The following is a 22,877-nucleotide window of genomic DNA, read 5'->3' on the forward strand; positions in this document are numbered from 1 at the left end:
GTGACTCCAGATCCAACAGCAATGGGCAATTAGGGACAGCAGTAAATGTTAGCTTAGCCAGAGGTACCCCCATCTTGTGACTGAATTAAAAATAATCTTGAAGGAGTTACTGCAGACAATTTTGCTGCCAAGAGAATGTGTCCTATATCTTTTTATTTTTCCACATTTTGATTGTGGACTGAAGTGAGAGAAAAAAACAATATTAAGAATCAGAGAATTCGTGAAGGATTATGGTATGTTTCCACATTGTTTACATAGCTGGTAGTGTAAGCAGTGGTCAGAGAAGGTGCAGACAATGGAGATTCAGCGAGCAACAAACAGTTGATTGGTCTTTGGACAAGTGACCAGTTATCAATGGCAAATGCTCTCTGCCTGTCAACATCTGTGATTGGATCTTTGGTAGCTTAACAGCTTGTGGCAGTGGACAATGTAGGGATAAACCACTGATCAGACCTTCACCAACTCAGGAACTCTCTCGGTTCTCTGCAGCGAAAGGCACTTTACCCTGAAGAAAACCAGTTTATGTAAAATGAGATTAATAATGAATAAGTCAGATAATAACTCCTACACCTTCTGCCAACTAATTTTATTTCTCTGAATCCAAATTTGTTTGCAATAAAACTTCCAAATTTTTAATAAGTATGTCTTTAAAAACTGTTTATCTTCATTGTACCTAACTAAATCCATCAATCATTTATTTCATTATCTGAAAATTAGTGATTTTGAATTTTGGCTGTGTTGTGAATACTTCAAGATGTTTGCTTGCTTACCTACTTACTTACGTTACTGCTATTGCATATTAATACATTCCCTTGACATGGTGCTAGATTAAAATTACAGTTAGAAATAGAAAAATCAAAGTCACTGGATCCTAGATGTAGGGTTCCTCACTAAGCTGGAAGATTCGTTTTCAGACATTTCATCATCATACTAGGTAACATTTTCAGTGAGCCTCCGGATGAAGCACTGATGGTGTAGTCCGCTTTCTATTTATATGTGTGGGTTTCCTTGGGTTGGTGATGTCATTTCTTGTTCTTTTTCTTAGGGGGTGGTAAATGGGATCCAAATCAATATCTTTGATGATAGAGTTCCTGCTGGAATGCCATGCTTCTACTAATTCTCATATGTGTCTCTGTTTGGCTTGTCCTAGGATGGATGTGTTGTCAAAGTAGAAGTGGTGTTCTTCCTCATCCGTATGTAAGAATACTAGTGAGAGTGTGTCATGTCTTTTTGTGGCTAGTTGATTTTCATGTATCCTGGTGGCTAGTTTTCTGCCTGTTTGTCCAATGTAGCATATGTTACAGTTCTTGCATGGTATTTTGTAAATGACATTAGTTTTGCTTGTTGTCTGTATAGTCTTTCAAATTCATTAGCTGCTGTTTTAGTGTGTTGGGGGGTTTGTGGTCTACCATGATGCCAAGGAGTCTCAGTAGTCTGGCATTTATTTCTGAGATGTGTTTGATGTAGGGGAGAGTGGCTAGGGTTTCTGAATATGTTTTGTCTGCTTATTTGGGTTTGATGCTGAGAAATCAGTGGACTGTGTTCATTCAGTACCCATTCTTTTTGAACACACTGTATAGATGATTTTCCTCTGCTCTGCATAGTTCCTCTGTGCTGCAGTATGTGGTGGCTCGTTGAAATAATGTTCTAATGCAGCTTCGTTTGTGGATGTTGGGATGATTGCTTCTGTAGTCCAATATTTGGTCCGTATGTGTTGTTTTCCTGCAGATGCTGATTTGAAGTTTCCCATTGGCTGTCTACTCTACTGTGACATTGAGAAACGGCAAGCTAATGGACCTATGCCTTATCACCCACTTGACCTTCAGCAACAAAAATACAGACAAACCAATGGAACACCCATGGCATCTCCGATATCAGGGTTCTTAGCACAGGCAGTAATGCAGAGACTCGAACAAACAGCTCTGTCAACCATTCAACCCAAACTTTGGGTTCACTACATGGATGACACCTTTGTCATCTCTAAATGAAATAAGTTAGGGGAAAGCTTCTAGATCATGACTAAAACCATTACTAACATAAAATTTACTAAAGAGAGGAAAACAACAACAAACTGCCATTCCTCGATGTCACAGTAGAGCGAACAGCCAATGGGGAACTTCAAACCAGCATCTACAGGAAAACAACATACACAGACCATTGAACTACAAAAGCAATAATCCCAACATGTACAAATGAAGCTGCATTAGAACATTAATTCAACGAGCCAACACATACTGCAGCACAGAGGAACTATGCAGAGCAGAGAAAAATCATCTATACAGTGTATTCAAAAAGAATGGGTACTGAATGAACACAGTCCACTGATTTCTCAGCAACAAACCCAGACAAGCAGACAAAACACATCCAGAAACTCTAGCCACTCTCCTCTACATCAAAGACATCTCAGAAATGACTGCCAGCCTACTCAGATCCCTTCGCAACATGGTAGCCCACCAACACACTAAAACAGCAGCTAATGAATTTGAAAGATTCTATACAGACAACAAGCAAAACTAATATAATTTACAAAATACTTTGCAAGAACTGTAACAAATGCTACATTGGATAAACAGACAGAAAACTAGACACCAGGATACATGAACATCAACTAGCCACAAAAAGACGTGACACTCTCTCACTAGCAGCCTTACATATGGATGAGGAAGGATGCCACTTTGACTAGGACAACACATCCATTCTAGGACAAGCCAAACAGAGACATGAATGAAAACTCCCAGAAGCATGGCATTCTAACTGGAACTCTATCAACAAACACATTGACTTGGATCCCATTTATCACCCCCTGAGAAAATGAACAGGAAATGACATCAACCAAACAAATGAAACCCAAACAAATCAATAGAAAGCGGGCTACACCACCAGTGGTTCATCCAGAGGCTCACTGAAGATGTTACTTAGTATGGTGCCAAACCATCTGAAAATGAACCTTGCAGCTCAGCGAGCAAATCTACATCCAGAATCTCAACCTGAGCTAGAAATCTTCTCAAAACTTGCTATCATTATCTCCTTTTGAGCAGCTTTGTTTGAAGTCAGTGAAAAACAAATATCACCCAGCACCTAGTATCATCTTCATCAATTTATTTCCCATGAGCTTTTCCAAGGAAGCTCCAAATGTTGGAACTTCCTCTGCAACAAATCCAAGAGCTGTGTGAATGGCACAAACAACACTGCATCTCCTTCACCAGACTGAAGAATCATTAGTGGACATCACAGAATCTGAATAGGGAGTTCGAAGTAAGACAAGCACATTCAATGTCAAAACAGACAGAAAGTTTCTCCAAAAAGACATTTTGTAAATTAACTACTCAGCTCATATCAAGTTTTTAATCACCATGAAGTGGATATACCCAGTATTATTCAAATTAATACCCCCTTCATACTTGTAAAGAAAAAAACACACATTACTGAATTAGATCAATGACGGAGATTTATTTATTGCTGCCTACACCAGGGAAAAGTAGAATGAGGGATAATGTAAATAAGATTTTATTCTGCATATATTTATCATCTTATGCTTGCATGGCAAAGGTTCCATTCACCACTGCTCATTAACATATCACAGTTGATCCATTATTTATACAAATTTATTAACACAAATACTATTTGATGTACAATTGATGGCAGTGAGCTACATTACATAAGAATATGTAATGCCACACCAAAATCAGACACAAAACCCCATTAAATTAGCCTGCTCCAAGACGTTTGTGTAATAATCTAAGCTATTAATGGAAAACTTGCCAATTATGTTAAGTAACCAAAAGTACTGTTTACAGATTATTCAAGTTTTTTGCTCCCACTGTGCTCAAAATTTCTTTTTATCAATTTATTTTTCTTATTATCTTGCTTAGCTACCAGAATTTAATTTAATGAAAGATCTTCAAAGAAATATGGCAACAAAATTTGAGGCATGGAATCCAGAGTTTTACGTCTGAACAATGGGTTTCAAAAAATCTGTCGAGTTTGAAAATCGCTTTATGTTATATGAAAGTGTGAGATAAGTATTTCCTGTTAAAGTTTTTTTCCATCACTTTGCCTTACTAGTTATCTTTATACTTGTCATGAAAATTGTGCCATTTTCTGGTGTCAAATAGATCCACAATTCCATTGCTGCTCATCTACCTCACATTATATTCATTTCAGAATCATTCTATCCACTTCCCTAAAACTGTCCAATTCAGCAGCAGTGAGTCTTTCCCCAAGGTTTGTAAACAGTAAAGTGAATAAAGTCATTCTGGTGCATTCAAGGTCTCTTGAACTTTGTTATCAGAGTTTAAATAGAAGGAGACAAAGCGCTACAAGACTATAACAACAAAATTCCACATATTTTGTGATAGGTCACATTAGATCATATAGCTTTATGACATACGGGGACAAGTAATCCACTGTCACTTGCAAGCTCTTATTAAAGAAATCCACAACTAATGTCTTCTAGTACTGAATTTTAATTTGCTTCAAATATGTATCTATGTCTGCCGTTTTGTAATAAAGCATCCCATACTTTAAGTTTCTGCACAATGGCATTTTTCTTCATGACAATTTTAAGTAGATGACATCCAATCAGAAGCAATTTTTTTAACTACATTGTTTCCAAACTTTTCGTAATTTAAAAAGAAACCATTGTAATTCTTCAGACTGCTCTACTGTAGGGAGACCTTTTTCTTTCCTCAGTAATATTTTTCTCAACTTCAGTATCAAATTAGTAAGAAAAATATTGGAAACCGTGTGTGAGTACTTTCAGCTCAAAGTACTCCCACAATCTTTTCAATTCTTTAAAGTGATGTTATTTCAGTTAAGTAAAAAATAAAAATGATTGATTTTTGAATTTCCAAAATACTTCTCCATTCTTAAGTGAAAGATTATGCTGACAATTGCATTTCTCCAAGACAAAAAAAATATATTACAAAAAGGCACTGTGAAACATATAGTACGAAAGCACCACCAGCAATTAATGCAATAGATTATACAGTTTTGTTCTTTTCCCTGTTGATGAGTTTGCTATTATATGAATTAGTTTTTTCCAGGAATGGTCCCCATGTACTTGCATATGATGGACAGCATCACTTCATCTGCACCAGCTCCTATTGACATCAACCTCATATCCCTCAAGGATAAAGTGAGAAAACAGAATCAATTACTAACTTCACAGAGATTAATAAATGTTTACACTTTAACTCTATTTGGGAAATAGCACTTTGCAATTTCCAGCCAATTGTTGCAAAGTTTCAAGGGTGTGTTACGTGCCCTGTACAGATAGATGCATTTAAAAAAAACTAAATCACTCAAAGACCTACATCTGAACAAGATTTCATATTTTTCAAAACATTTATGTAAGGATTCTGGGTAATCCAAGATGGAGGTCGGGAAAAATTTCTGGCTGTAACAGCTGCTCCTTTTTTTTTGAGGTATTTTAGGTGCTGGAGGTGATTTCCTCGAATTCCAGGAGCAGCAATTACTGTTTCATATGCTGTTGCATTGTTTTGGAACTTTGGAAAAAAAAAGTCAAAACAACAGCAGTTTTAAAAAGGTGAAGAACATACAAAGGACCTTATAAAGGTTTACAAAATTATGAGGGGCATGGATAGGGTAAATAGGCAAAGTCTTTTCCCTGGGGTCGGTGAGTCCAGAACGAGCGGCCATAGGTTTAGGTTGAGAGGGGAAAAGGGGCAACTTTTTCACACAGAAGATTGTACGTGTATGGAATGAGCTGCCAGAGGAAGTGGTGGAGGCTGGTACAATTGCAACACTTAAGAGGCATTTGCATGGATATATGAATAGGAAGGGTTTGGAGGGATATGGGCCGGGTACTGGCAGGTGGGACAAGATTGGGTGGGGATATCTGGTCAGCATGGACAGGTTGGACCAAAAGGTCTGTTTCCATGCTGTACATCTCTATGACTCTATAAGTAACCAACTAAAGTCAACAATTTAATCATTAATAAACATGTGAAGGATATTTCAAATATAAATGGTAACATTTGTTTTAAATTGTCATTACAACAAAGACAGGTCTCATAAGCACTCACAGCATTTCTCATCTCTCAGACTTTTTAATCTCTGCCTTTGTATGAAAGCATTTCTTACTTTCCATCCATTTGTAATATCCCTTTAGGCACAGCAACTGTATTCATGCAAAATTCTTGCAGATGGTTATAACCAATAGGGTGTACATCTACCTTTCTCAGTTGGATTAGAACCAGAACTCAAATCAAATCTGTGCTGATAGCATTATTACGAACTACAGAACAAACTCGATTTTGGATAATCTGAACAAGATCTCAAGGTCCCATAAAAACGATATCCATTATCCGAACAATCAGTTCTCTGAACAAAACACTCCCGGCTTGACTCGTTCGGATAATCGAGGTTGTTCTGTACATTCAAACCTCTTGATCTAAGTGCATCCCTATTGTTTCTGTACAACCCTGTTACAAATATAGCATATACATTAACTAAGACGACACATACCCTGGCTATAAATAATTTCAGTAGCTTTTCTACCAGTGCAATATTGTAAGATTACAGTTGAATTATTTGTTAGCATTGTGTAGTTTAAAGCTGTATAAAACTATGCAACATATGAAACAATGATAGAAAATAATGGAAGCTGGTACAGTTTGTATTACTCTTGCTTCTATGTTACAAGATGCTGGGTTCAAGTCCCATTCCAGTGCAGAGTTAAGACTAACATTTCAGTGCAATACTGAGGATGTACTGCATTCTCAGAGATGCTGTCTTTGAGGTGAGATGTTAAACTGAAGATCTATCTGCCCCCTCAGTGGGGAGACTGCAATATTCCCTGACACAGTACCTGAAACAGCTACTACAATTGACAAATACTTAATTGGCTGCAAGGTGCTCAGAGTGGCCTAGTGGTTTTCGAAAGCATTACATTAAATGTGAAAAAAAGTAAAATAACGAGGATTCTGGAAACTTGAAACAAATCAAGCAAATGCTGGAGAAACTCACAAGATCTAGCAGCATTTATGGAGAGAGAGAAAGAGTTAGCATTTCAAGTCCAGTTGATTTTTCTTCAGAATTCATTCTGTTTCTCCTCCAGATGCTACCAGATCTGATTTGCTCCAGCATTCTGTGTGTTTGTTTTTGTATGTATGCAAGCTTTTTTTTCAATAATGCTGCAAAATTATCTGGGAATAATATCAGGAAAATTGACTGATATCTGTTAATTTCTAACAAATGCAGATGCAAAAGCAAAGAACTCTCTGGTAACAGAATCAATTTCTTTCAGTCTCACAAAAATAAACAAACAGGTCCTTTACAATACATTTTAATTATTTTAAAATAACTTTTTCGCCCAAGTAAATCCCACTAAGTGGTGAGAGGCCTATTTGCATGTATTAACATCTCATTAATACCTAATCTCACATCATTTATCAGTCAGTTTGCTGTTTTACTAGGCAATGGAGTGAAATTAGGTGGGGACCATTGCAGACATGAAAATCTGAGTAAATATCAGGTAATCCCAGCTCACCGCTTGCACCTCTGGGTCTCCATTTGGGTGGGCATTCCCAGTCTATGCTCCATGGGCAGTGACCACTTGCATCACTCATCCATTGTGGTGGCATTGGACATAAAACAATCTCATCACATTATCATGGCACGTCCCCAACTCACTTAGAATACGGTTCATTTTCTTTTTAAATTTTTAGTTATTTTTATTGTGAATTTGTACTTTAGAGAACACAAAGACTGCAGCTTAGAACTGAATGACTTGACCTTTCCTCCTTTGTCTCCTCCCAGCTCACAGTTTTGCACCTCTTGTGTTCTCTTTGATTGACAATTAGGCTCCACATTCCAGTCTCAGCACAATCTTCTTTGTGGTTTTAGCCTTTTTTTCAAAATATAGGTCTTGTCTGTCCACCATAACCAATCTGCTTCCTGTCGTCATACTGCCTCTTACTCTGTGCAAACAAGGAATTCTTTCCTTTCTTGTGCTGGGCAACCTTATGTGGCTGGTGCCTGTGACATTTCTTGCAGTACATCCTACTAGTCTTTGGTACATTGACTAACTTCTTGGCTTGGCCCTAAACAGAGGTGCAAAGTGGGGGGAGCGAGGGTGCGGGACACATTCAGAACCTAGAGCTATGCAATACTTATGTGTTACCTTGGCTTTAAACACACATACAGAGCTGAGCAGACTGTTGTGGTTGCCAGCATAATCAGTCAAGGGAGAGGACATGGTACTCTATGGAGTCATGTTACATCTCACATCTACACGACCACAAGCAATCTTGCACATGCATGTGCATCAACCAAATGGTAATCCAGAACAGTCCTCAATCAAATCAAGAAGGACTGTTGTCTACCAAGGGGTCCAGCTACTGTCAGTTAAGGGCATTGTCTGATATTAGGCCAGTGACTTGGACGTGGTTGGTTAACATGGTCAGGGTCAGGGGTTCTATATCATTACAGTGCGGGAAGTGGGCCATAGTCAATCCTGCAGGTCATAGGATCATAGAGATGTACAGCATGGAAACAGACCCTTCGATGTTTTAATCTAATCTAGTCCCATTTGCCAGCACTTGGACCCCATAAGACCTTAAGGAACAGAAGCAGAATGAGACCAACTGGCCCATCAAGTTTGCTGCATTATTTGCTATGGCCAATATGTTTCTAAGTCCCACGCTCCTGCCTTCTCCCTGTAACCTTTGATCCCCTTAATAGAACTTATTGATCTCTATTTAAACTCTACTCAATGACTTGGCCACCACTGCCTTGTGTGATTCCACAGATTCGCCACCTCCAGCAGAAGAAATTCCTCCTCATCTCCTCAGGCCAAGTGCAGCTAGTCCAGGGTTTAATGGGTTCATCAGTCATGGAGCTGCACAGAGATCAGTCACAAGTCTGGTTAATCATTGGTCAGGGATGTTGGTCCATGTTGGTCAAGGTGCAGGGGAGGTGGTGAGGAACAAAGGTCAGTTCGGGAAGTTTGTTCACTGAAGGTAGTGTTATGTTATTATACTGCTGTGCTAGTCGTTAGGGGAGTGAATGGTAAGGATTAGAGGCAGCATGCTGGAATGCAGAGAAGACAATAATTGTGAAGGGAAGGTACAACTCAACATACAAGTGAAGAATACAACAATATTAGAAGATATATGTCATTGTGAAAGACAGTGGATGTTATGAATAGTCTCATCACCCCAGCTTTATTTGGTAGGGTTAGCAAGCAAAGCATCATGATGGTTGGCATGACTAAGCTGTAAGACTAGGACCTAGGGCAATGTTGGGAGATGCAGGTTTAAATAAGAGCTGGATGAGAACCTGCAGAAGCTCAGAACTGATGGATTGACAGGGTGCGCAAAAGAAACATGAAGGTATTAGTGGAGGAAGGGAGGGTGACCTAGATTAAAAGACTGAGCCTGTGACTCACTGTGTGAACCTTTCCATTCTAAACTGAATCACAAATCACTACGTAAATTAAAAATGGCTGTCATCACACTAGAATAGACAGGCAAGTACTCTTTTTCTGTCTGAGACGTATGGTTTACTTTAGAAGATCTACAAGAAACAATTCCCCCATTAATCAGCACGACAGTTCAGGTTTAAAACATTTATCATCATGGAATCCTGAATGTGAAGCATATGCAGCAACCAACTGTGTCCAATCAAAATCCTGGCCACAGCAATCTTGAATATATTATTCATCATTACAAACAGGTCATAGTCACCTCTGTGAACGAGAAATAATCACAGGTGACCTTAAAAATATTGTAAGAACAGCAAGTGCTGGAAAAATGGTCTCTTTGGGCCATCTGAGATTTATTGCATTCACACTGAATATTGAACAATTTAATTAATGTAATTTCGAATACTTTTCACAAGTGAACCTTCTAACTTTGTGTGATTGAATCAATAAGACACCAATATTATTAGATTGACTATTCACTCAGTATATACACAAATGTGAGAAGCCATAAGGAAAGATTTTTGTGGATCACTGCACTGGATTGTGTGCAGTGAATATCAGAGCATCTGATTGGTCAGAGCACACCTGCAAAGGAACCCATTAAATGTTCTTTCCACAATGGAAGGAAAAGCAAGTGGGTTTCTTGAGAAACGTGTACAATGTTTTGATTATTCACCACACTAACATAAAATCAGGAAAATCCTCCCTATAAACTATACATTGTCATATCATATAATTCATATAATTCAAAACCTAATTTAACCTGAACTTCACAACCTATCAACTACTGTTGGAATTTCTTAAATTTCTATTTTGATTAAATTTTTAAAACACTTTATTGAAGTTTATTAAGGTATTGCATTTAAAACATACAGAAAATGTTTGCAAGTAAATGCAGTTTGATTTCTGCAACTTTAATTTTACTCACCTGTACAGTCTACTGACCAGCACTTCATTAGTAAAACCCATTCCTCCCCAGAACTGAAGACAGCTATCAGTTACCTCACGAACTAGGCGGGCTGCCTTCAACTTTGCCATTGAGGCCAATTTTGTTGTATCATTTCCTTGAATATACTGAGCTGCATGAAAAACAAGATAAACTTAATTGTAACTTAATTTTCAAGTAAATCTTTGTTGAACAGGGTATTGGTAAGGCTGCACCCAGAATACCACGTAAAGTTTTGACCTCTGTATTAAAAACAGCATAAAGTGGCAGTGGAGACTGTTTAAAGGCGATTCATTAGACTGATGCCAAGGATGAAGGAGTTGATTTATCAAGACCAGTCAAACAGGCAAGGCCTTTAATCATTACAGTTTAGAAGAATGAGGAATGATCTTTTTGAAACATATGAGATTCAAAGGAAGCTTGACAGAGTAGATGCTGAGAAGATGTTTTCACTAGTGAGGGAATCTCAAACCAAGAGACAAAGTTGCAGAATTAGGGAACACATCTTTAAAACAAACAGAGTACTGGAGAAACTCAGCAGGTCTGGGAGTACCTGTGGAGAGAGAAACAGACTTAATGCTTCGAGTCTAATATAACTCTTCTTCAGAACATTTATTTAAAATTGAGATGTGAAGGAATTTCTTCTCTCAGAGTGTAGTGAATTTTTTGAATTATCTGGCTAGATTACTTGAAGTATATAAAGAGGAGGCTGATACACTTTTGAAGTTTCAGGGAGTTGACAGCTATGGTGAGTTGGTACATCAGGAGATCAAGTCTGGGGCAGATCAGCCATGATCTTGCTGAATGGCCTACTTCTGCTCCTATATTTCATGTTGTGTTCATATCTTTTAAAATCATGCGGGGTAGGTTACCATGTCGAGCATTTCTAGGTGCTTAGTTCCATTAATTTTATTTTTTATTATTCATGGGGTGAGTGTTGGTTAGCATTGACTGCTCATGCCTTGTTAAGAGTCAAACATATTGCTGTGAATCTAGAATCACATGTGGGCCAGGCCAGGTAAGGATCTTCTCTAAAAGGACAGTAGTTTTTCCAACAATCAGTGATTGTATGATCATCATTATACTCTTAATTCTAGATTTTTAGTGAATTCAAATTCCACTATCTGCTGTGGTGGGATTTGAACTCAGGTCCCCAGAACATTACCAGGGTGTCCATATTAACAATCCAGCATTAATACTACTAAGCCATCACCTCCCCTATTGTCAGTACTATTTCTTTACTAATAAGAAGAAAGCACATGGTGTTCTGGCTTTCATTAACAGGGGATCGACTTTAAGAGCCGTGAGGTTTTGCTGCAGTTCTACAAGACCCTGGTGAGACCACACTTGGAATATTATGTCCAGTTCTGGTCGCCCTACTATAGGAAAGATATGGAGGCTTTGGAGATGGTGCAAAGAAGGTTTACCAGGATGCTGCCTGGACTAAAGGGCTTGTCTTACGAAGAGAGGTTGACTAAGCTTGGACTTTTCTCTCTCTCTCTCTCTCTCTCTCTCTCTCTCGAGAGAGAGAGAGAGAGAGAGGAAGAGAAAGAGTGGTGACCTAATCGAAGTATACAAGGTAATTAGAGGCATGGATAGAGTCAATAGCCAGAGACTTTTCCCAAGGATAGGATTGACTGGCACAAGGGATCATAGTTTGAAGATATTAGGAGGAAGGTATAGGGGAGACATTAGACGTAGGTTCTTTACGCAGAGAGTTGTGAATGCATGAAATGCGTTGCCAGCGATGGTGGTGGAAGCAGAGTCATTAGGGACATTTAAGCGACTGCTGGATATGCATATGGATAGCAGTGACTTGAGGGGTGTGTAGGTTAGACTATTTAATCCTCAGCACAACATCTTGCGCGCCAAAGGGCCTGTTCTGTGCTGTACTTTTCTTTATGTTTCCCAATAAACATTTAAAAAGTTCCACTGCTCTCTTTAAGTTGCAATCTTCTACACACATTATGGCAAAATATCAACACTGACTGACAAAAAAAAAATTAGCCCTAATTTTAATCCTCCCCACTGCACAACAGAATCAGACTGGCAACATGGGTTAATTTAAGGGAACAACTTCAATAACTGCATCCACCATTCTGCTACCTTCATTTAGGTTGTGATTTTAATTTGTTCATTTGGTCAGTTTAACAAATCTAGGTCTTCTCAGTGCCAACAATGATTCTGAACCTCTCCACCTCACAGTTAGCATATCAGGTTGGATTCCAGCAGATTGCAATGAAAAGATATGTCTCATTTATCTTTGTAATAAAAGTGCATGTTTTTGAAGACGATTTAAGTTATTAAAGTTCCATACCAACACAACGATAAAGGAGCGAACGAACAAGTTCAACCTCAGTTTCAAGTTCAGCAAGGCGGAAGTGTACTGTCTGGTTGTGCAAGACTGGTTGACCAAAGATCTTACGTTGGCGTGTATATTCGATAGTTTCCTGTATGATGTTTTGCAGTGGAGCCAGCACTACAGAGACAGAAATAACATCCTTACAAAACTGTTAGCATTGTGCACAGTGATCATGTACGTTAGCGTACACAGTGGACTCATTCCAGAACTGGATTGATGTCTCAGCAAATAGAGATAGACTTTTTAAGCTGGCCACCTCAGCATTACTCCTCCCTGGAACCTCAAAAGACTGAAAACAGCATTTGTGGGCACTGCTAGGTAAGAGACAAGAACACGACACTGGAAAATCTCCCAACTCAAAGATGTGAATCTCGTTCATGCTGTAAAGGTTCTGCAGAGTCTGCTGTGACTCTGAGGTCTAGGCCCAACTTGGCATGATTTAAACCAATTAGCTTAATATTATGTTCCAGGTCCTTTATTTACTTTCAGTTGCTTTTAATGATCTAATTGTTAGGTTCACATTGAATGGTTATTCTGACATTTCAATGTATTCAATAGTTAAAATATCACGACCCTCTCCCTTTATTCTTATGTCCTTGCAGACTACTGACCATCCTCAACCTCGCTTTTCTCTAAAATCTTTGAACATGTTGTCACCCACCAAATGCGTACAATACTCATCGCTTCTGTAACTTTCCAATCAGAATTCAATTCCTACATCATCACAAAGCACCTAACCAAGGTTATGAATGGTATTTCTGTTACTGTGATAGATCATTTGCTGACCACTTTGTGTTTAGTCTTCAGTCCACCATTTCACTATGCCTATATGTCACGCCTCTCTTGTTAGTTTGGTAGTACTACACTTACTTAATTCCATATTTAACTATCTAATCAAAGTTGCTGCATCCCCTACAATAGTTTCTGTACAAGTCTTACACATTTTCGCTGGAGTTCCCAATAACCTATCCTTGGTTCCTTCTTCTCCATTTCTGTGCACTTCCTTGGAATAGCACCTTCGGTTTATATGTTGACAACAGCCAATTACCTCATTCTGCTGCTCCATGGCCTCGATATCAAGCTGCTTGATCAAAATTCAGAGTCTTGGATGATTATTTTCCAGATAAACAATGGGAAGAATGTAGCCAATGCTTCTACCAGAAATTCTGTGCCTTGCTACCAATTTTAATCCCTTTCTGCTTAATATCAAAGATTGAATCAGATTGTTTGCAACCTTTTGTGTTCTATTCAACATTCACTCTTTCTCTGTTTTTGGGGGACCATAATGCTGAACTTTAAACTGGATTTGTTGATTTTTCTAATTCATACTTAAGGTTTTGTATCTTTGTACCTAAGATGGCACCAGAAATGACCACCTTTACATTTTTCACTGTACTCGTGTATCTTTTGAATTCTTGTGGCAATAAGCCTCACAGTAGCAGCTGAAGTAGTGTTTAAATTTTTGCCTAACTTATGCTCATGCTCAATAGACAGAACATACTTGCTGCAACTGCCCACATGCGCTCTTCCTGGAACTGCAACATCTGGTAGGTGAAACCCATTCCTTCTTCGCCGATGAGATATTTTCTTGGAACCCTAACATCTTCAAAAAAGATCTGTGCTGTATCTGAGGACCACATGCCCAATTTATCAATCTTTTTAGCCACATGGACTCCTGAAAATGTAATTCATATGGTTAGTTAATTTAACAACATTTTAAATGAAACTTCCTATTCTAATTAGAAATATTTCCATCATAATTAACATACTGGAGGTTAGTTTATCATCAGGCAAGAACAAAAAGGCTATGGTTTTGGGGTCCTACTTTAAGTATTAAGACAGAACATAAGCTAACATTTCAGTGCAATGCAGAAGAGTGCTACATTATTAGTGTTTTTAACTTTTGAATCATGAGGCCTCAAACTCCTCCTCAGGAGGATGTAAAAGATTCCATAGAATGCCCCAAACAGCAAGGGATTCACTCAATTCTGTGGCTATTCACAAGTAATGAGTAGTATGACATGTTGTGACAGAAAAAGGAGTTGAAGGCTGCATGCGGAATCAAGTTCAATGGTACATGCTTAAATGGCAAAAAAACAAATACAGATCACAGGGTTAGAAACTGCTACATATATATCAAGCACTTTTGCAGATTTTGGGAGATGGTGACTCTGGGAGCCTTCAAGTACAAATCAAGTATGATGTAAATCTGTCATGATGTGGAAAGGTAACTCAGTGGGTACATTCAATATCAGGAAACATGCAATTTTTGTAACCATTTATTTTAAACATTAGAGTTTTCAGTTGGCAAGGAAAAAAACTCAGATGAAAAATATTCTCCAAAAGCATTTTGAATGATTTACAGCTGCATTGTGCACAATCTAAGGATAATTTATTTTTTTACAAAATAGCAAATGTGGGATATCACATCATTGGCATGATTCATTACATTGAAATTCCCAACAGAATGCCACATACAAGAATGACAGGCAAGTACCTGTGATAGGAATCCAAATAAACTCACCTCAAATGTTCCATTTAATTTAAAGCAGGTGGTTGAAATCTATCAATATTCTGCAAATAAGGAGAACTTAAAGGCTGAATTCATACTGAATGTACAGGAGTCTAATGCTTCACAGAGTTCCTCTGATGTCTACTTATTAGTTAGCAGACATGAAAGTAGGGTCTTCCATCCACCTCTTAGGTCAGCCTATTTTATGTTCACTCTAATTCTTACCTGGTAATTTCATCGGCAGACATATGAGAGACTTGCTTTTGTGAAGAGGCCCATCACTAGTGTTTGCTAAAAGACACATCCAGTCAGCTTGACAACCATTAGTTATCCACATCTTCCCTCCATTTATTATGTACTCATCTCCATGCTTCACAGCTTTGGTCTTGATATCTGCAAAGGTAGGTCATTTTTTTCAAGATATAAATCATAATGTCAGACCCACGCAGTATATTGATCCAAAACCTTTCTGAATTCAAAATGTGCCTTGACATTTTAACTTTTTCTTCCTAACTGAAAGAAACAAAAATCCAAGTCAAATCTTAGCAGATGATTCTCTGAAAAGTTTGGATTTGGCAGCAAAGCTGTTAATCACTTATCCAACTTTGTTTGAAGCTAACAGTTCCAATGAACTAAAATAAAAAAGTATTTTAAATTTTACAAGAGAATCAGCAGAAATATCTGCCTAATGCAGTGACTCCTACCAGTTATAATTAGATGATGTCACTGCACTTAGATGGAGAGCTCTTCCAGTCCTCTATACCTTTTCATATGTATAGATTTTGGCTACTACGAAATTCCTGTCTCACTGCTCCAACAGGAAATGTTTATTTTCACATGATGTGCAGTAAACTTAAATTAGCATTAATATTACAGGAGTAAATCTATTGTGATATCAAGAGTAGCTTTACTAGTATTATGTTAAACTTAAGAAATAAACCAAAACGTCTCAAACATGTAGAACAAAAGTCATACTTCAACTTGCCCTGTTTAAAACCTAATTTTAATTCATTGCTATTCTCTAAGTTTTACTTTGTTTCCACTTACTGATCTTTCTTAACTTCTTGTCTCAAAAACACTGAAGGACCGATTTTAACTTGTCCTGTCCAGGAAAACTACATTGATTTAGGCCTGAGGAATCAAGACAACCTTAAACAATCTTGGCAACCTTAAGTATTATTAACATGTAAATATAGAGGACGCAATTATGATTCTGACATGATTTTTAACTCCAGATCTTGCAAGACATAATGCTAGTCTTGACAATGGTATTAGTGTAAGCTGCAGCATAGTCTGAAGAGGCCTGGATAAGCTTGAATTTTTAAATCTTTTAATATTTCCATTAGAGGCCCCAAAAAACAGTATTATTCAGGACAAACACCAAAACCTTGAGTCTCAGAGCCCTGTCCAACCTTACCCCACCAACCAAATTGTGATCAAATCTAGACCCCAACTGGGGTATAGTTGGTGCCATGCAGTTTCCCAACTAATGGCGCCCCAAAATAATAATGGAGTTTGAGTTTCAAATTTCACCTTCCTGAGATAAAAACATTCATTCTGGTGATGATGAAATGTTCTTGATCAGCATTTTCAAAGAGTTGAAAGATTGCTTTTGAATCTTGTTCCACAATGATTTGAATTCTTTCTATATTATCAAATTATAAAAATAACTGAAGAATAAAATATAGTTCAAAACTCTCCAGTTTCGAACTGTTCAGATATCTAGCACTCAGTATTGGCTACATTTTGTAAGGGTGATACATTTATGCTCATGGTGAAATGAGCTACAATCTACAGTTCCTAGTAATTAAAGTCTAAAACATTAATGTACCCTTTTCTTCTCTTCTCTTTCAAATTTGTTTTGTAATTCAGTTCAACTTTTCTGACCTACCTTGTCCTCTACTCTAGCTTTTTTTTAAAGTAAAATTTTCCACTCTTCAAATTTTTTATCCCATAATCCCATCTTTTTTTCAGTATCCAACATTTACCTGAAACCTTCTTGAAGCCCCTTTTCTCAGCCAATTGTACCTTGTGTGGCAGTGGTAGTGCACCTACCCCTGGATCGGGAGGCCCTGGTTAAAATCTCATTTGCTTCAGAGGTGTGTAATAACATCTCTGCACAGGTTTATTAGAAAGATGGGTTAAATAAATAAAAAAAATGGCCACCCAGATTTTCAAAGCCAACATTGAAAATAAATTGTCACAATCAGTATATCATTATTGAAAAAAAAGTATCAAAATTAGCAGCTTTCTACCATTGTCAAATTTAAAATAAAGCTAGTCTGAGAACTCAGAAGTATCCTGACATATAAACAGTGAGAGGCTTGATTTTCAATGTGCTATTCAGCCTAATAGGGAAATGGATATATTTGGTAGAATTTCTAATACTATTCATTGATATTACTAATTTGCAAAATAATAAGCTTAGTCCATATTCTACAAAGCCTTAAAATGATTATCAAATTGTCTGCACAGACTTATATTTAGCATTCAGTTGATTTAAAATATATTACATACTTGCAACATCTGATCCAGCTTCAACTTCACTGACTCCTAAACAGGCTACCATGTCCCCAGCAATGGTAGGTGTGAGGAACTGACGTTTCAGTTCATCGGAACCAAATCTGGGAAATAAACAACACTAAATTTGAAAGATTGTTACTCCTTCCTTACATTTGACCAACATTTTACGATACATATGTAAAGAGTCATTTGGTAGTATAGAACTTGAGTACTGCTGAACAAACAATTTTGTTAAAGCTTTTCATTGTGCATTCAACAACATAATTTGAAAGAATAGCAAATAAAAATAAGAAGAAACAACATTTATACTGTATGAGAAGAGAGTGCTGATTGGATGGCAAGTTGTCTCTGATTTGTAGAGGTTTTGCCATGAACAATGCAACGGTTAATAATGATTGACTAAATAATCGAGTAAAAAATGAGGTCTGCAGATGCTGGAGATCACAGTTGAAAATGTGTTGCTGGTTAAAGCACAGCAGGTCAGGCAGCATCCAAGGAATAGGAAATTCGACGTTTCGGGCATAAGCCCTTCATCAGGAATGAGGCTTGTGGGCTGGGGCAGAGAGATAAATGGAAGGGGGGGTAGTTGAGAAAGTGATAGGTGGAATAAGGGGAGAGAGGTGGTGATAGGTCAGAGGGGGGAATAATGGACAGGTCCGGAGGGCGGTGCTGAGTTTCTTCAGTATACAAACAATATAGCTCTGTGTAGTACATACAAATGCACCACATTTATAATTCTAAACTGGTTTTCAGTGCAATTATTTGCACACTTGGAATTATCTGATAAATGGTGTCCAATTGCAGAATCACATCCAGTATTGGACAGCATGTTTAGTGTTTTGCATATGTGGCTGATTGGGAGAAGTCAGTTGTGTTGCATGTTGTGAATAATCAAAGGGACATCTGTTTGATAGGATCTGACAATCTCTGAGCATACCTTACATCATACCCACTGGAATTCATATACCACATTACACGTTTATGCGCTAGGCAGAACACTTTTTGGCTTGACAGCTGTGTTCTATTTTTTGGTAAATATCATGTTACAATTACTGTACATACTTCGAAGCGCACCAAAAGCTAGTGCTTGCAAATAAACCTGTTGGACTATAGCTGCAAATGTGTTGCTGGTCAAAGCACAGCAGGTTAGGCAGCATCTCAGGAATAGAGAATTCGACGTTTCGAGCATAAGCCCTTCATCAGGAATTTTACTTTTTTACTGTTGGACTATAACCTGGTGTTGTGTGATTTTTAACTTTGTACATCCCAATCCAACTCTGGCACCTCCAAATCATGACTGAACATACTAACACTGTGAAACACATAGCTTAACGTGTTGCTCAAGTCTTTGTAATACCTTATCTTTCAGGGTGACTAAAGGTAGATTTTCCAGGATCAAGTGATCACCTTAGGATCTTGTCTGTGTTTGACAGATTTTTGGCAAGAAATCATCTGATTAGCATAGTCTATCCTGCAGGTTGGCTTTGACAAATCTCAGTTCAGCATCGAGCTTGCCTTGTAACAAATGATTGAAAAACATGGCATTGGAAAAGCACAGTAGGTCAGGCAGCATCCAAGGAGCAGGAAAATCAATGCTCCAGGCATAAGACCTTCATCAGGAAAGTTGGGGGGGTGGGGGTTAAAGGAGGCTGCGAGATAAATAGGAGAGTAGGGTTGGGGGAGACCGTAGCTGTGAAGGTGATAGGTACTCAGATGGGGGTGATAATGATAGGTCGGAGGGGAGGGTGGAGTGAATAGGCAGGAAGGAAGATGGACAGGTAGGACAGATCAAGAGGGTGGTGCTGACTTGGAGTGCTGGATCTGGAATGAGGTGGGGGGAGGGGAGATAAGGAAACTGGTAAAATTGACGTTGATGCTGGGTGGTTGAAGGGTCCCGAGGCAGAAGATGAGGCGTTTTTTCTCCAGGGGTCAGGCGGCTAAGATTTAGTGGAGGTGGTGACCCACGACTTGCATGTCCTTGGCGAAGTGGGAGTTGAAGTGTTGGCCACAGGGTGGTGGGATTGTTTGGCGTCCCAGAGATGTTCCCTGAAATGTCCTGTGCGTTGGCACCCTATCTCCCCACTGTAGAGGAACTCACATAGAGAGGAACAGACACAGTAGCTGAAGTGTTTGGACATGCAGGAAAATTTCTGCCGGATGTGAAAAGATCCTCTGGGGCCTTGGATGGAGATGAATGGGAAGGTGTGGGCGCAGGTTTTACATCTCTTATGGCGGCAAGGGAAGGTGCCAGGAATGGAGGGTGAGTAGGTGTCAGGTGTGGACTTAAACGAGATAGTCACGGAGGGAATGGTCTCTGTGGAACACAGATAGGGGTAGAAAGGGAAATACCTCTCTGGTGGTGTGGTCTGATTATAGGTGGCGGAAATGGCAGAGGATAAAACACTGTATCCAGAGATTAGTGGGGTGAAATGTGAGGACCGGGGTTCTATTCTTGTGATTGGAGGGGTGTGGTTAAAGGGTGGAGGTGTCTGAAGTGGAAGAGATTGCTGGAGGCCATTGTTGATCACGTGGGAGGGGAAATTGCTTTAAATTCCTTTAAATATAAGGACATCTGGGATGTCCTGGAGTGGAATTGCTCCTCCTGGGAGCAGACAGCTGATGCGGAGGAATTGGGAGTGAGGGATAGCGTTTTTTTGGGGAGGTGGGGGGGGGGTAGTCTAGGCAACTGTGGGAGTTGGTGGGTTTGGAATAAATTTTAGTCTTGAGTCGGTCGCCAGGGATGAAGACGGAGAGGTCCAGGAAGGGGAGGGAGGTGTCCAAGATGGTCCATGTGAACTTAAGGTCAGGGTAGAAGGTAGTAGTGAAGTTGATGAACTGTTCAATCTGTTCATGGGAGTATGAGGTGGCACTGATATAGTTATCAATGTAGTGGAGGAAAAGGTGGAAGCTGGTGCCAGTGTAACTGCAGAAGATGGACTGTTCCATACATCCTATGATGAGGCAAGCAAAGTTAGGGCCTATGTGGGTGCCCATGGCTACTGCTTTGGTCTGAAGGGCCCCAAAGGATCTTTTCCAATCTGGCAGAGATTTTCCTGCACATTCAAACACCTCATCTACTATGTCTGTTGTTCTCATTGTGGTCTCCTCTACACTGGGGAGACAGGACATCGTGGAACATCGTTGGGACACAGGCACCAAACAGCCCCACCGCCCTGTGGCTGCCACTTCAACTCCCCCTCTCCTCTGCCAAGAACATGCAAGTCCTGGTCCTCCTTTACAGTCCTGGTCCTCCTTTACAGCCAAATCCAAGCCATCCATTGCCTGGAGAAAGAACGCCTCATTTTGGAAGCCTTCAACCATACAGCATCAACATCGACTTTACCAGTTTCCTTATCTCCCCTCCCCCCACCTCATCCCAGACTAATCCTTCCATCTTGGCACCACCTTCTTGACCTGTCCATCTTCCTTCCCACCTATCTACACTACCCTTCCCTCCGACCTATCACTATTACCTCCCACTTGCAAGTATCGCCTTCCCAGCTACCTTCCATCCACCTCCATTCTATTTATTTCTCAGCCCCCTTTTCCCCCACCCACATTCCTGATGAAGGGCTTATGCCCAAAACATCGACTCTCCTGCTCCTCGGATGCTGTCTGATCTGCTGTGCTTTTCCAGCACCATACTTTTCGACTCTGATGTCCAGCGTCTGCAGTTCTCACTTTCTCCTGTGAACAAATGGCTTGAACCAATTTATGAAGTTGCTGATAAGGCCAATCATATTATCTATTTTTTTCTTTAATAACGATATACAGTTGAGAAGCTTGATCAAAGTTAAATAAATATGAATGAGCATGTTAATTGGTGAGTAATGTACATTAGACTAGTTTTTACATGTTGACCAAGACTATTACACATTTTCCACATGGGATTTAGCAAGAATATATTTTGAAATGAGGAGATCGGATTTTTTTTTTATCTTTCATAAACACATCTGTTGATCGGATGAATCATCCAGAACAATTTCACCTGTGACATTTTCTGGCTTCCTGCTTTTCTGGTGGAAACGAAGCAGGATAGTACGTCCAGCTGTCACCACAGATCCAGATAATGACTATGCCTGAAATCCTGGACTTGGCTCATTTGAATATTAACAGGACATAGACATAAATTGCTTCATCAATAAAATATTTACGCAAAAACAGTTCCAGAAAATTCAAAAGGCCAAAACAGAGCAAAGTTCAAAGTGTAAAGTGACATTTAAAACATTGCAGCAAAGTAAACACTTCGAGAAGGCACAGGGATGATGTCTGCAGAGCCAAAAAGATAACAAAACAAAATCTGGACTTAAGATGTCTTGAGAAAACAGTTAAAAAATGAAAACTGCAGTCGCAAAGTGAGAAAGTGCTGGAGAACCTCAGCAGGTCTGCCCGAGTGTGTAGAGAAAGAGAAACACAATGGTTTGAGTCCAATGACTCGCCTTTGGAACCCAGGGGCAGCAAATTCACTTTGAAATGCAACAGTTAATTCAATCTATAATATTCTATTTACTTCTTTGTCCATTCCACAAATTAATAAACTGGTTTACAATATTGAACCTTGGTAGATCACAAATAATCACTCAACTCTGATGGGTCACAGTTACATTCATTCACCAAATAAATTATATTTTTGCTAATGTTTAGAGATGAATTGTAGTCACAAAGGCCTGTTATTTAAATGCTGCAAACTTAACATAGAAATAACAGAAGATTGTGATGAGACTGAGGACAGAGGAAGGAGGGGCTAACCCAGAAGAAAAAATGATCAAATGGAGAACACAGGTTCAACTCATCTCGTATACCACAAAATGGATCTCCAGTATGACCAGTATGTCCATTCTCAAGCATTATGGCTTTTTTAAACCTCTGGATGAGACCTATGCATCTGAATAGGTACATTTCATTTCCCCACATACATTCGAGACACCACCCATGCCCTCCACCTCCTCCAAGACTTCCGTTTTCCCGGCCCCCAAATGCCCCATCTTCACCATGGATATCCAATCCCTCTACACCTCCATCTGCCATGACCAAAGCCTCCAAGCTCTCTGTTTCTTCCTCTCCCGACATCCCCAACAGTACCCTT

General features: G+C 39.1%; 1 protein-coding gene and 1 pseudogene across 1 annotated transcript in view; both read right to left on the minus strand.

The window, feature by feature from the left end:
* Positions 1-3,430: 3,430 nt before the first annotated feature.
* The window catches only part of zgc:85777 (uncharacterized protein LOC405871 homolog), a 76,306-nt gene continuing 56,859 nt past the window's right edge, over positions 3,431-22,877 (minus strand). The window contains exons 4-9 of the mRNA XM_060824778.1: positions 17,786-17,892; positions 15,494-15,661; positions 14,258-14,431; positions 12,712-12,873; positions 10,377-10,527; positions 3,431-5,125 (exon numbers count right to left, since the gene is read on the minus strand). Coding sequence (XP_060680761.1) covers positions 5,032-5,125; positions 10,377-10,527; positions 12,712-12,873; positions 14,258-14,431; positions 15,494-15,661; positions 17,786-17,892 — 856 coding nt within the window. The 3' untranslated portion in view covers positions 3,431-5,031. The remainder of the gene's footprint in view (positions 5,126-10,376; positions 10,528-12,711; positions 12,874-14,257; positions 14,432-15,493; positions 15,662-17,785; positions 17,893-22,877) is intronic.
* LOC132815915 (large ribosomal subunit protein eL42-like) lies at positions 7,739-8,221 on the minus strand (annotated as a pseudogene).

This window comes from Hemiscyllium ocellatum, chromosome 5, assembly GCF_020745735.1.
Source record: "Hemiscyllium ocellatum isolate sHemOce1 chromosome 5, sHemOce1.pat.X.cur, whole genome shotgun sequence".
NCBI lineage: Eukaryota > Metazoa > Chordata > Chondrichthyes > Orectolobiformes > Hemiscylliidae > Hemiscyllium > Hemiscyllium ocellatum.